The sequence below is a fragment of the Sus scrofa genome, chromosome 3 (assembly GCF_054392235.1).
Source record: "Sus scrofa isolate SSC_HxYL_T2T_F1_AM1 chromosome 3, Sscrofa_HxYL_maternal_Yorkshire_Landrace_v2.0, whole genome shotgun sequence".
NCBI lineage: Eukaryota > Metazoa > Chordata > Mammalia > Artiodactyla > Suidae > Sus > Sus scrofa.
In genome coordinates this window covers 28,647,618-28,660,555 of record NC_139385.1, presented here as the reverse complement: position 1 = coordinate 28,660,555, position 12,938 = coordinate 28,647,618, and the positions used below count along the sequence as shown (strand labels likewise).

General features: G+C 51.7%; 1 protein-coding gene across 5 annotated transcripts in view; it reads left to right on the top strand.

Moving 5' to 3' along the window:
- The first annotated feature begins 4,904 nt into the window (after window positions 1–4,904).
- SCNN1B (sodium channel epithelial 1 subunit beta) overlaps window positions 4,905–12,938 on the top strand; it is a 72,403-nt gene continuing 64,369 nt past the window's right edge. Inside the window, exons 1-2 of one of the 5 annotated variants that reach the window (XM_085017335.1) lie at window positions 5,867–6,016; window positions 8,443–8,652. Coding sequence is in view for 3 of the 5 variants with exons in the window: in XM_085017334.1 (XP_084873460.1) it covers window positions 5,035–5,215 (181 nt within the window). In the remaining 2 variants the exon portion in view is untranslated. The other 4 variants (XM_085017334.1, XM_013989681.3, XM_021086475.2 and 1 more) reach the window with 4 other exon arrangements.

The window sequence follows — 12,938 nt, the reverse complement described above, 5'->3', positions numbered from 1 at the left end:
GGCCAGGGGTTGAATCAGAGCTACAGCTGCTGGCCTGCACCACAGTCACAGAAACGTCAGATCCGAACCACATCTGCAACCCTCACCACAACTCATGGCAAAGCCAGATCCTTAGCCCACTGAGTGAGGCCAGGGATGGAGCCTATGTCCTCCTGGATGCTCGTTAGACTCAGTTCTGCGGAGCCACAGTGGGAACTCCTAGGCAGTTCAATAAGTACAGAATTTCAGTTTGGGAAGATGAGAAAGTTCTGGAGATGGGTGATGGCACTGGTGTGAATATCTGTAATGTCACAGAACTGTGCACTTTAAAATGGTCAGGACTTCCCGCTGTGGCACAGTGATTAATGATCTGGATTGTCTCTGTGGAGGCGCCGGTTCGATCCCTGGCGCAGCACAGTGGGTTAAGCATTCAGCGTTGCAGCAGCTGTGGCACAGGTCACAGCTCCAGCTTGGCTCAGATTCAGTCCCTGGCCTGGGAATTTCCATATGCTGCAGGCGCAGCCGGAAAAGGAAAAAATTTTAAAAATAAGCAAAAAAATGAAATGAAATGGTCAAAATGGTACCTATTATTATGCATATCTTACAACAATTTTAAAAATATGTTAAAAATTTTTGGTCAGGTTATATCACCCCAGCCCTTAGGAGGTCAAGACCAAAGTCCCTCTACCGGCCTACAAGGCCCTGCCCTGTGTTTTGTGCCCTTTCTGAACCCCCCTCTTATCCTCCTCTTGTTCACTTCCACTCCAGACACAGACACCCTTACTGCCCTTCAGATATGCCAGGAACGTTCTGCCTCAGGGCCTTTGCACTTGCTGTCTCTCTGTTTGGTACATTCTTCTCCCAGGTATCCTGGCATCCTCACCTCTTCTTCTTTTTTTTTTTTTTTTTTTTTTTTTTGTCTTTTTAAGGCTGTGGAAGTTCCCAGGCTAGGGGTCAAATCAGAGCTGTAGGTGCCAGCCTACACCACAGGCATAGCAACTCAGGAACTGAGCCACACCTTCAACCTACACAGCAGCTCACAGCAATGCCGGATCCTTAACCCACTGAGCGAGGCCAGAGCTCAAACCCGCAACTTTATGGATCCTAGTGGGGTTTGTAACCCACTGAGCCTCTCCTTCTTTAGACTGACTCTGCTTTTTTTTTTTCTTTTTAAGGGGTGCACTTGCAGAATATGGAGGTTCCAAGCTGCCAGCCGACACCATAGCCACAGCAACTCGGGATCCGATCCACATCTGTGACCTCCACCACAGCTCACGGCAACCCTGGATCCTTAACCCACTGAGCGAGGCCAGGGATCGAACCCTCAACCTCACGGTTCCTAGTCAGATTCATTTCCGCTGCACCACGACAGGAACTCCTAGACTGACCCTCCTCTGTAAAGTTCAACCTCCACCCCAACCCCTTTGGCCAGCATTCTTTTTCTCCACAGCAGTTATACCATCGAAAAGCATCTTTGTCTTGTTTATTGTCTGTCTTCTCTCACTAGAATGCAAGCATGTTAGATGCTTTAAGGTGTCCCAGCTGCAAACTGACCCTTCTCAAGGTTCCTGGATGAAAATGAAAACCTCAATAGCAAAGGTATAAAGTTTGTTCCCAGATCTTCCTTTTCCTCAGGTCAAAGCCCCAGAAGCTGATTAAATTTTCCCTCTAGGGCAGGAAGGAGAGAAAAATGAAAAGGTATGTGCGCCGAGTGCCCGGGTGAGCCCTGAGCGCCAGCCTGGCTGTGCCCTGTGTGATCTGGGCTCTGTGGTTGGATTTCTGGGAACAGAGTGAAAACTGCCAGGCTTGGCAGTGGCTGGAGGCTTTTGTGGCAGACTGGCCAGGTAGAGGGAACAGCTGGGCGTGCTGGGAGCAGAAGCTTCAAATGTCCGTGGGGCATCAACAGGCCGGCAGGGTGGCAGTGGGGCCAAGGGGCCCCATGGGACTGGGAAACCACCAGGAACCCGGTGCCACTCAGCTTCAGGTGACAAGACCGAACAGGAATGGAAGCCCTGGTGTCACCATACCTCCTGACTGCTTATTTTCCAGAGAATCAGGAAGTTGATTTTTATGAGCTGTTTTCTCACTTTTAAACATTGGTTCAAACATTTTTTAAATACCACGTGATTTTTACAAAACGCATTTGAAAACTGGGTCTCCCCCAGACCTCTACACCCCACTCCAGGGTTCTGTTTACAACTCTGTGGTTTAGCAAAACATTTAAGATCATGGACTTGGGCGGGGTGGGGGGGGGTGGAGGTGGCAGGGGGGCCTTACCTGGTGGTTCAGTGGGTTAAGGATCTAGCATTGTCACTGCTCCGGCTACAGTCACTGCTGTGGCGTGGGTTCAATCCCTGACCCTGGACCTGCCACATGCCACAGGTGCAGCCAAAAACAAACAAAAGGAGTTCCCACTGTGGCACAATGGATTAAGAATCCAGCATTGCCAGAGCTGCCTGTGGCATAGATCACAGCTTCGGCTCAGATTCCATCTCTGGCCCAGGTGAATGGCTTCAGGTGCCATCAAACAAACAAACAAACAAAGAACAAAGAACATGGACTTTGGTGACAGAGAGACCTGGCTTTGCTGCTATTGGCAGCCAAACCCTCTGCCCCTGAGCTCTACCCCCCTGCTTTGCTGCTATTTGGGTGAAATTCCTGGACATCGGCACATCTGTATCTTTCTCTGTAAATGGGAACAAAAATAGAAGCTACCCCATAAGGTTGGAAGAATAAAAGAGACTTCGCAAAGTGCCTGGCAAATAGTGTCACCGTTCAGCAGTAGTTGTAATGGGGGGAGGGGGAGCCAAGGGGGACTGCTAGGGAGAAAGAGGAAGAGCAAAAAAAGGTGTGCGTGGTGTAAGCTGGTGTGTTGTGATCAGTGACAAAGGAACCCTCGAGCTTGCTGTGGCCTGGGGGAATGAGACTGAAGATCGGGGGACCCACCTTGATCAACGGACCTAGATAAGGATTCAAATTCAACCAACCCAGCCAACCTCCCAGCCGGCATCTAAGGCCTCCAGACCTGCAGGTGGCGCTGCATCTCTAAGATACTCTCTATCTCAAGGGGTGGCATAGATCCCAAGCCGGGGCTTCCCGTTGTGCCCACAATTGACCTCTTTGAGGTTAGCTGTAGGACTTTACATCTGGGCTTGTGGTAATTTATCTTCGTTTGGGACCTGATATTCCAGAGGTGGAGATTCTTTAACTGCCTCCTGACTTCTTCCTTTTGTTGGTTGCATTCAATTTTCACCCGCATCGTTTAGGAGGCTTTGGCTGCAAGCAACAGCGGCTCCAACCTAAGATAGCTTAGTAGAAAGGAACTGCATAGCCTCGTGTCCAGGGGTAGGAGTAGCTTCACGTATGGCTTCATGTGGGTCAGATGATGAAACTGGGACCTGTTTCCTCTCTGCCATCTCTCTGGATGGCATTCATTCTTATGCTGCCTGTTCCCACCAGGCAGGACTCCCTAGGAGCTCAAAGAAAAAGTCCTTGTGTAGAGTTTCATTGACTATGGTCAATTGGAGTTGGGTCACGGTCCCTCCTTTGAACCAATCAATATCCCAAGAGGAATATTATTTGTGATTTCTAGGCCAAAGCCCTATCAACCCTCAGTGGGGTGGTGATACTTGAAATCAGCATCCCCAGGATCAAAATATGGACTCGGGGTAAGGAAGCGGGGTTGACCCCAGAGCTAAATCACCTACAGTCATCTGAAGTTGAATGAAATGGAGGCTTAGTGACCCCCCGCAAGGGAAAAAAAATAGTCACCTTATTGCTTATGAATGTGCTGTTTAAATTGGGATTGTCAAGCACAGCATCCAACACGCTGCCGATCCCTGGGGTGGCTTGGCTGCTCTTGGATCCCTTTTAATAACCCATCATCTCCTAGAATTGCACTAACTTTTTTTTTAATAATGATTTTTATTTTTTCCATTATAGCTGGTTTACAGTGTTCTGTCACTTTTCTACCATATAGCAAGGTGACCCAGTCACGCATACATACATACATTTTTTTTCTCACATTATCATGCTCCATTGTAAGACTAGACGTAGTTCCAACTAACATGATAAAAGAAAGCAGGAGTACTGTTCTTCCACAGTAGTCTATAAAAGCCCATTAGACTAGGCTAAATATAATTACAAGAGTCCTTATAAGGAGTTCCTGATGTGGCACAGTGGTTAAAGAACCCGATTAGGAACCATGAGTTTGAGGGTTCGATCCCTGGCCTCGCTCAGTGGGTTCAGGATCCAGGGTTGCCATAAGCTGTGGTGTGGGTCGCAGACTCAGCTCGGATCTGGCGTTGCTGTGGCTGTGGCATAGGCCGGCGGCTATAGCTCTGATTAGACCCCTAGCCTGGGAACCTCCATATGCCAAAGGTGCGGCCCTAGAAAAGACAAAAAAAAAAAAAAAAAAAAAGAGCCCTTATAAGTGGGAGAGGGAGGCAGAAGAGAGAGAATGACAGATGTGGTGTACACAAAAGACTTGGCCCAACATTGCTGGCTTTTAACATAGAGGGAGGGGCCACAAGCCAAGAAATGCAGGCAGTATTTTTTCCTTCTTCTTTTGAAGGCCGCACCTGCGCATATGGAGGTTCCCAGGGTAGGGACTGAATTGGAGCTGCAGCTGCTGGCCCACACCACAGCCACAGCAACTCAGGATCCAGGCAGCATCTGCAATCTACACCGCAGCTTGTAGCCATGCCAGATCCTTCATCCACTGAGTGAGGCCAGGGATCGAACCCGCATTGTCACGGACACTATGTCAGGTTCTTAACCCACTGAGCCACATAGGGAACTCCAAAGGCAGTATGTAGAAACTGGAAAAGACAAGAAGATAGATTTAACTCTAGAGCCTCCGGGAAGAACACAGACCTACCATTTCTTGATTTCAGTGATATGGGACTTCTCACCACCAGAACTGTAAGATAATGCATTTGTGTGTATGAAGCTAGTACCTTTGTGGTAATTTGTTACAGTAGCAAGAGAAAAGGAAAAGTCCCCTATGGATGAGGGGAATGAGAGGTTGTTCGGGGGGGTGACAACAGCGAAGGGATGAGGAAAGAGAAGGGATGCCTTTGGGGGTTGCCCTGTGAAATGAAGGTATTGAAATCACAGTCCTTGGGAAGAGGGAAAAAAAGTGAGGATCCGAAAAAGAGGGCCTGGCCGTGCCCTGAGGCTGAAGCACAGGTGTCCTGGGTGTCCCCGGGAGGAAGCCAGAGGTCCCAACCACCAGGTAAGCCCTTTGAATTTCTCATCAGAGATGGGGACGTCAGAGGATCTGGGAATGACCTTGGAGGAGGTGGCTGAGGTCTAGGGAAGGAGGAGGTCACTGAGAAAGCAAAGATGAGGGTGATAGAATTCAGAGATTTGGGGAGGGGCAGGGGACTCGGTGGCAGAAGCCTGTTCCTGTGCAAACTCCCCGAAGGCTTCCCCACGCCCAGAGGTCAGTCTGTGCCTGCGGGTGGTGTGGATGTGATGGGCGTGGTTGTACAGGTGTGCACGAGGGGACCAGGTACATCTGGGGGCAGGATGGAGTGTCGAACGTGGCACGTAGGGTCTGGGGGTGGGGAGTTGGCGCCTGTGGGGACAGTGATCTGTCTGGGGAACGCAAGGTTGAGGGGGGGTCTGTGTGTACAAATGTGTGGACGTGCAAAGCGATGTGCAAAGGGACGCGCGAGGGGCCCGGGGTGGGGGTGCTGGGTAGACTTACTTGGATGTGGACGTGGGTACGAGGGAGCGTGCGGGAGCCGAGTTCGTTTCCCAGGAGAGTGAGAAAGAGGGGCCGTGGGGAGCCCGGGCGGGTGCAGTGACCCCGCCGTCGGCGCCGCCAAGCCCCGCCCGCGGCGCTCCCGGGCTTCCCCGCCCCGGCGCCCGCTCCCTCCCCGTCCCTGTCGCCAGGCGCTGGCGGCCCCACGGCCACAGCCTCCTGGCCGCCGCCGCCTCCAGATCGCCGCCGCCGCCGCCGCCGCCGCCGCCGTCGCCGCCACCACCACCGCCCCCAGCCGCGCGCATCCCGAGCCGCCCCGGGAAGCAGGTACGACAGCGACGCGGGGCTCGGCGCCTTCCCCCGCCACCTGCCGGCCGCCCCGCCTCAGGTTCCCACCGGAGGGCGCTCGGCGGTGGCGCTGGCGGCGCTGAGGGGACCCGGCTACGGGCGCTGGGGGACCACGGAGGAGGAGGGAAGGGAAGCCCCCCAGGATGCGAGCGAAGGGCCGGGGCGAGCGCGTCGGGGGTCTGAGGCTGCAGAGGGGGCGGCAGCATCCTGGGCACGGATGGGAGGGGTGAAATGTCGTTCGGGAGGGTGACAACAGCGACACCTGAGAGCGCCGGCTACGGCTAGGCATCGGGACGCGCAAGGCTTTGCTGGAATTAGGGCCTTCTTGGTGTTCCCATTTTACGGAGGGGGACAACTGAGGGTCACAGGCTGGAGAAACTTCTCTAGGCCCCAGGGATGAGTTGCTGAGCCCAGATTTGAACCCCAGGCGTCTGATCCAGAGCCCATCGCTTAGCCTCCCCTCCCAGCACGCCTCTGCGGAACTGGGGGCCCGGGCGGCGGTCGCCTATCCACCGACGGTGCCTCTTGCTGGGGTGGAAGCCAGATGCGAAGGCCCTGCTGTCGAACCCCCAGAGCTGTGAATGTCGGCGACAGGGGCCGCTGTGTACTGGGCAGGGGTGGGACCAGGAGTTGCGAGCAGAGCAGAACGTGTGCAGCTGGGGCGGGGCGGTCCCCTCTCCTCCGGGGGCGGGGGTGGGGGGTGGGGAGAGAACCGGAGTTCATGGGAGGTTTAGGGAGGAGGCAGCAGAGCTTCTGGCACCCACCAGAGGCACACAGCTCCCCCAGGGAGTGAGGGCAGCACAGATGAGGCTGGTGTTTGTCCCCAGCTGCCAAGCCCTCTGAGTCCATGCGGAGCCTGTGTGAACTCATCCTCAGGCTTAAGCATCCTTGTGGCTCCCGCGCATGACCTCTGCCCGGAACCCGACCTACCTGCCCACTGAACTGTGATTCCAGGAGAAAAACACCAGATCCATCCTCCTTTGTCTATTGCCTTCCAGCCCCTGCCCTCCCTGCCCCCCAGAAGCAACTGCCTTCATCATTTGGGGTGTTTCTCCCCCACTTTTTCCTACACCCGTTCCGTCATATGCATGCGTACCCATAGAAAGTATGTGAGCTTCCTCTTAATTTTGTGGGAGGATAGAAATAATAGAAATGGTATAATCCGCCCACATCATTCTGCAACCGGCTGCCCCCTCCACCCAGGTATCATTTCCTTGAAAGAGACCCGTGTGGCTGCATGTAAATCTAGCTTATTTAATTTGCTACATTGTTTTTCACCAGGGGTTTGCAAAGGGCTGGGCATTTAGGTCATAAAAATTAAAGGACAGTTTTCTGTGTCAGCTTCTTCTGTAAACTGACATCTCTGGCTTAAGTAAGATTTCTTCGTGCTTTGTCCTTAACTAACTGCACGGGATCTGAATTTGGGGGACAAGGCCCCTGGTTCTCCATTGCACACGTACGTGTGTGCACACCTGCACAAGGCACGCACACTTGCACAGGGGCACGTGTGCACACTTCTATCCCATCTGTCAGGGGACAAGGACAAACACATCCCTCCATCTGTGGTCTCCGCTGAGCCCACAGGCCTGGGATTGAGCCAGGCCACAAGCTTTGCCTGTCCAGGCCCCAGTGGGCAGAATTCCCATAAGGGACCAAGTCCAGGGTTTCCCTCTAGATACCCTGAGAGGACAGAGAAGGAGTTAGGAACTAAGCCTGATGGACTAAAGTTTGGGGGATCCTATGTGTTTACCCCCAAATTTTTGCTGGTCCAAGCTGTGCCTTGAGAGTGTGCTTACCTTAGAATGTGAGCCAAGGAGTTCCCGTTGTGGCTCAGCAGAAATGAACCTGACCAGTATCCATGGGGACCCAAGTTCGATTCCTGGCCTCGCTCAGTGGGTTAAGGATCCGGCGTTGCCATGAGCTGTGGTGTAGGTCACACATGCAGCTCGGATTTGGCATTGCTGTGGCGTAGGCTGGCAGCTACAGCTCTGATTCAACCCCTAGCCTGGGGAATCTCCATATGCCTAAAAAGACCAAAAACACAAAGAATGTGATCCAAGACCATCAAGAGTTTGGAGGAAGCCTGATAAGAGTCTGTTGGGGGAAATCTGCAAGCAGAGCCGCCTGCGTTGCAATCCCAGCTCCGCCTCTTCCTAGCTTGGGCAATAGTTCCCTTCCCCATCTGAGCCAGAGTTTCACATCGTAACACAGGGATGATGGTAATAGCAACCTCCCAAAACTGTTGAGTGGATCCGTGGGTGATGAAACCAAATGCATACAGCATTGCCAGCACCCGGGAAGCAGGAAGTCTTGCATCCCGGGACAGAGGAGACCCAGAGATGGTTCCTGGGGGGCGGTGCCCCTCAGAGTCACCATCTGAGACCTTGTCCACCTCTCAAGTGCAGGTCACAGAAGCCTGGTGCTGAGTGGGACCAAGCTTGCGATTTCTGCTTGCGAGAGCCAAGCCCAGATCACAGCGGGGTCCGGAAGTGTCACGGCACCTACAAAGGATCTACTGGGCTCCTGGGCCTGCGCTAAGATCCAGGAACAAACTGGGCTGAGGTCCCCACCTTTGAGTCACAGGAGACAGCAGAAGTCACAACTCGGATCTGTGTGTAAGCTTCGTGGGGCTTATGCTCCCTGTTAAATATTAGCTTACTCCCCAGATTTTTAAAAGTGAGAGATGTCACTTCATACTTCTTTTCCTTTTTTTTTTTTTTTTTTTTTTTTGCTTTGCTTTTTAGGAGCCGTACCCATGGCATATAGAAGTGCCCAGGCTAGGGGTCAAATCAGAGCTGTAGCCACCGGCCTACACCACAACCACAGCAAAAGAAATCTGAGCCACGTCTGTGACCTACACCACAGCTCACAGCAGCACCGGATCCTTAACCCACTGAGCGAGGCCAGGGATCGAACCTGCATCTTCATGGATACTGGTCAGGTTCATTTCTGCTGAGCCACAGTGGGAACTCCTGAACTTCGTATTTCCAGATCCTCCTGAGAAAAGAGGATCAAGAGTTCCCATTGTGGCTCAGTGGTTTAAGAACCCGACATAGTGTCCACGAGAATGCGGGTTCGATCCCTGGCCTCTCAGTGGCTTAAGGATCCAGCGTTGCCACAAGCTGCAGGTTAGGTCACAAGGGCAGCTTGGATCAGGTGTGGGTTTGGCTGTGGTGTTCCCTTGGCAGCTGCAGCTCCGATTCGACCCCTAGCCTGGGAACTTCGACATGCCATAGGTGTAGCCAGAAAAAGAAGAGGATCTGAAAAGCCAACCACTCTGGCCCTGACTTTCGACTATCCTCTGGGATGGGGCAGACACCCTCCAGGGTGGCACAGTCCCCACCTGGCCCCCCTTGATTCAGAAAGAGCAGCTTAATATAAAAGTTAATAATGCAGATTCCACGGCCAGTTTCTGCATCCTAGCTCAGGCATGGCTTAGTTGTATGCTCTAAAGCAAATCATTTAACATTTTTGTGATTCAAAAATAGGGACAATAAGTAGCACTTCCCTCAAGGGCCTTTTTAGGCATTAAATGAACCAACAAACCTAAAACTCTTACAGCAGTGCCTGGTGTTTGGAATACACTAAGGGTTGGTGTCACTGATGTTAATGGCAGTGTAAGCTGCCTGGTCTCTGTAACCAAGCTGTACTTGGAGTTGGACGCTTAGTAATATGCTATGGAGGAGTTCCCTGGTGGCTCATTAGGTTAAGGAGCTGGCATTGTCACTGCTGTGGTTCGGGTCACTGTGTAGTATGGGTTCAATCAATCCTTGGCCTGGGAACTTCTGCATGGCCAAAAAAAAAAAAAAAAGCTCAGAGTTCCTGTCATGGCGCAGGGGAAATGAATCCAATTAGGAGGCATGAGGTTGCAGGTTCGATCCCTGGCCTCGCTCAGGGGGTTAAGGATCCTGCATTGCCGTGAGCTGTGGTATAGGTCGAAGACATGGCTTGGATCCCGTGTTGCTGTGGCTGTGGCATAGGCCAGCAGCTGCAGCTTCGATTCCATCCCTAGCCTGAGAACCTCCATATGCTGCAGGTGCAGCCCTAAAAAGCAAAAAAAACCCAAAAACCAAAAACCAAAACAAAACAAAAAACATACTGTAGAAACAGAAGTGAAAGAGGAAAGAAGGAAGGAAAGTAATGTTTTCAGCCCCTTCTTCAAAGAAGATGCTGCAGTCCTGGATATTTTTTTCTGCCCAAGGGCAGGAAGAGGACAGGCTTTCAAGGAAAGCAACAAAAAGGAGGGGACTTCTCGAGTGGGTTTCAAAGGGTGAAGAGGAGTTTCTCTGGAGCGATAGAATGAGAAAGGCATTTCCACACGGAAGAAACAGCCTTTCCAAAGCCCTGGGAGCATGACCAGGGGAGGCATATTTAGGAAGTGACAGTAGTCCAGTGTGACTTCAAATACAGGAAGAGGCAGGAAGCCTGGGGCGACAGAAAGGGACCTTGCAATCATGAAGGGGCTCGTGGCAGGAAAGGGGATGGAAGTTTCTTGTGCTCCATTGTGTGCAGGTGCTCTTACAGTCATCATCCCTGTTGTGCCCATAATGTCCCAGGAATCAGGTTTTGTGGTCCCCACTTACCGATGCATTAGATACAGGCTCAGAGAGGCCACTTCCTCCGGAGCTCCCATGGGGGCTCAGTGGCAGAGCTGGAATCAGAGCTCAGATCTGTCTGATTCGAAAGCCCATGTACCCTCTCCGAGCCTCCGTTTTCGCCTCGTAAAGTGGAGATAGAGCCAGTGAGACCTACTCCATGGGCTCCACGGAACAATGAGGTGAGGATAAACTCGCAGCCCTCAGCACAGTCCCTGGCACAGGGCAGTTGCTGTTGGCATTTTGATTGAATGAAGCCTATGTTCCCCCAGCCCTCTCACCCTAACTCCCACCCCTGCCGCGCCTGAGATGGGGTCCCCAGAGCGTGAATGTCCTGGGCCAGTGGGTCTCAAGCTGTGGTCCCTGGACCAGAAGCATCAGCACCACCCAGAGCTTTTTTCCAAATGCAGATTCTCAGACCCAACCCAGACCTATTCAATCAGAGACTCTGGAGGTGAGCCCAGCAACCTGTCATTGAACAAGCCCTCCAGGAGTTCCCATCGCGGCTCAGCAGTAATGACCCCGACTAGCATCCATGGGGACTTAGGTTCGATCCCTGGCCTTGCCCAGGGCGTTACAGGATTTGTCGTTGCCGTGAGCTGTGGTGTAGGTTGCAGATGTGGCTTGGAACCCACGTTGCTGTGGCTGTAGGCGTAGGCCGGCAGCTGCAGCTCCTATTCAACCTCTAGCCTGGGAATTTCTTTCTTTTTTTTTTTTTTCTTGTTTTATTATTTTAATTTTTTCTCCCTGTACAGCATGGGGACCAAGTTACTCTTACATGTATATATTTTTTCCCCCACCCTTTGTTCTGTTGCAATATAAGTATCTAGACATAGTTCTCGATGCTACTCAGCTGGATCTCTTTGTAAATCCATTCCAAGTTGTATCCAATAACCCCAAGCTCCCGATCCCTCCCACTCCCTCCCTCTCTCCCTGGGCAGCCACAAGTCTATTCTCCAAGTCCATAATTTTCTTTTCTGTGGAAAGGTTCATTTGTGTTGGATATTAGATTCCAGTTATAAGTGATATCATATGGTATTTGTCTTTGTCTTTCTAACTGATTTCACTCAGTATGAGAATCTCTAGTTCCGTCCATATTGCTGCAAATGGCATTATGTCATCCTTTTTTATGGCTGAGTAGTATTCCATCGTGTATATATACCACATCTTCCGAATCCAATCCTCTGTCGATGGACATTTGGGCTGTTTCCATGTCCTGGCTATTGTGAATAGTGCTGCAATGAACATGTGGGGGTGCAAGTGTCTCTTTTAAGTAGAGTTTTGTCCGGATATATGCCCAAGAGTGGGATTGCGGGGTCATATGGAAGTTCTATGTATAGATTTCTAAGGTATCTCCAAACTGTTCTCCATAGTTAGCCAGGGGATTTCTACGTGCCATGGGTGCAGCCCTAAACAGACAAAATGACAAAAAAACAAAACAAACAAACCAAAAAAGCCCTCCAGGTGGAAGAATGTGTAGATGGTGAGAATTCTGACTAAAGCCAAAGGGGATGTCCTAAAATAAAGGCATATCCCCTTCAGCCTGGGAGGCTGGAAAGAACCACTTCCTTACAGATTAGGAAAATTGCAGAGGGGCCTAGTGTGTTTTTTATTCCTTTTTTTTTTTTTTTTTTTTTGGTCTTTTTACCTTTTCTAGGGCCACTTCCGCGGTATATGGAGGTTCCCAGGCGAGGGGTCCAATCAGAGCTGTGGCCGCCAGCCTACTCCAGAGCCACAGCAACTCAGGATCCAAGCCATGTCTGCGACCTACACGACAGCTCACAGCAATGCCAGATCCTTCACCCATGGAGCAAGGCCAGGGATCATACCCGAAACCTTGTGGTTCCTAGTGGGATTTGTTAACCACTGCGCCACAACGGGAACTCCCCTTTTTTTTTTTTTTTTTTTTTTTTTTTTTTTTTTTTTTTCCTAATGGCTGCACAGGCAGCATGTGGAAGTTCCCAGGCCAGGGACTTGGATCCAAGCCACAGCTGTGACCTACATCACAGCCCCGGCAACACCAGATCCTTTAACCCACTGTGCCGGGCCAGGGATCAAACCCACACCTCTGCAGCAACCAAAACCACTGCAGTCAGATTCTTACTGCGCTCCAGGGTTTTGATTGTTTAGAATTCACTCCCCTGCCTAGTTGCACAGCCTCCAGTGGGCCCACCTTGAGGGCCTGGTGCAAGATTTGACCTTCTGGGGAGCTGTTTCCTAGTGCGGGATGCCCTGGGCTGCTGAGGACCCCCCCCCCCCATAAAAGTCTGTGATTGGAGATCCTCTACGCCTGCGTGGCTTTGCAG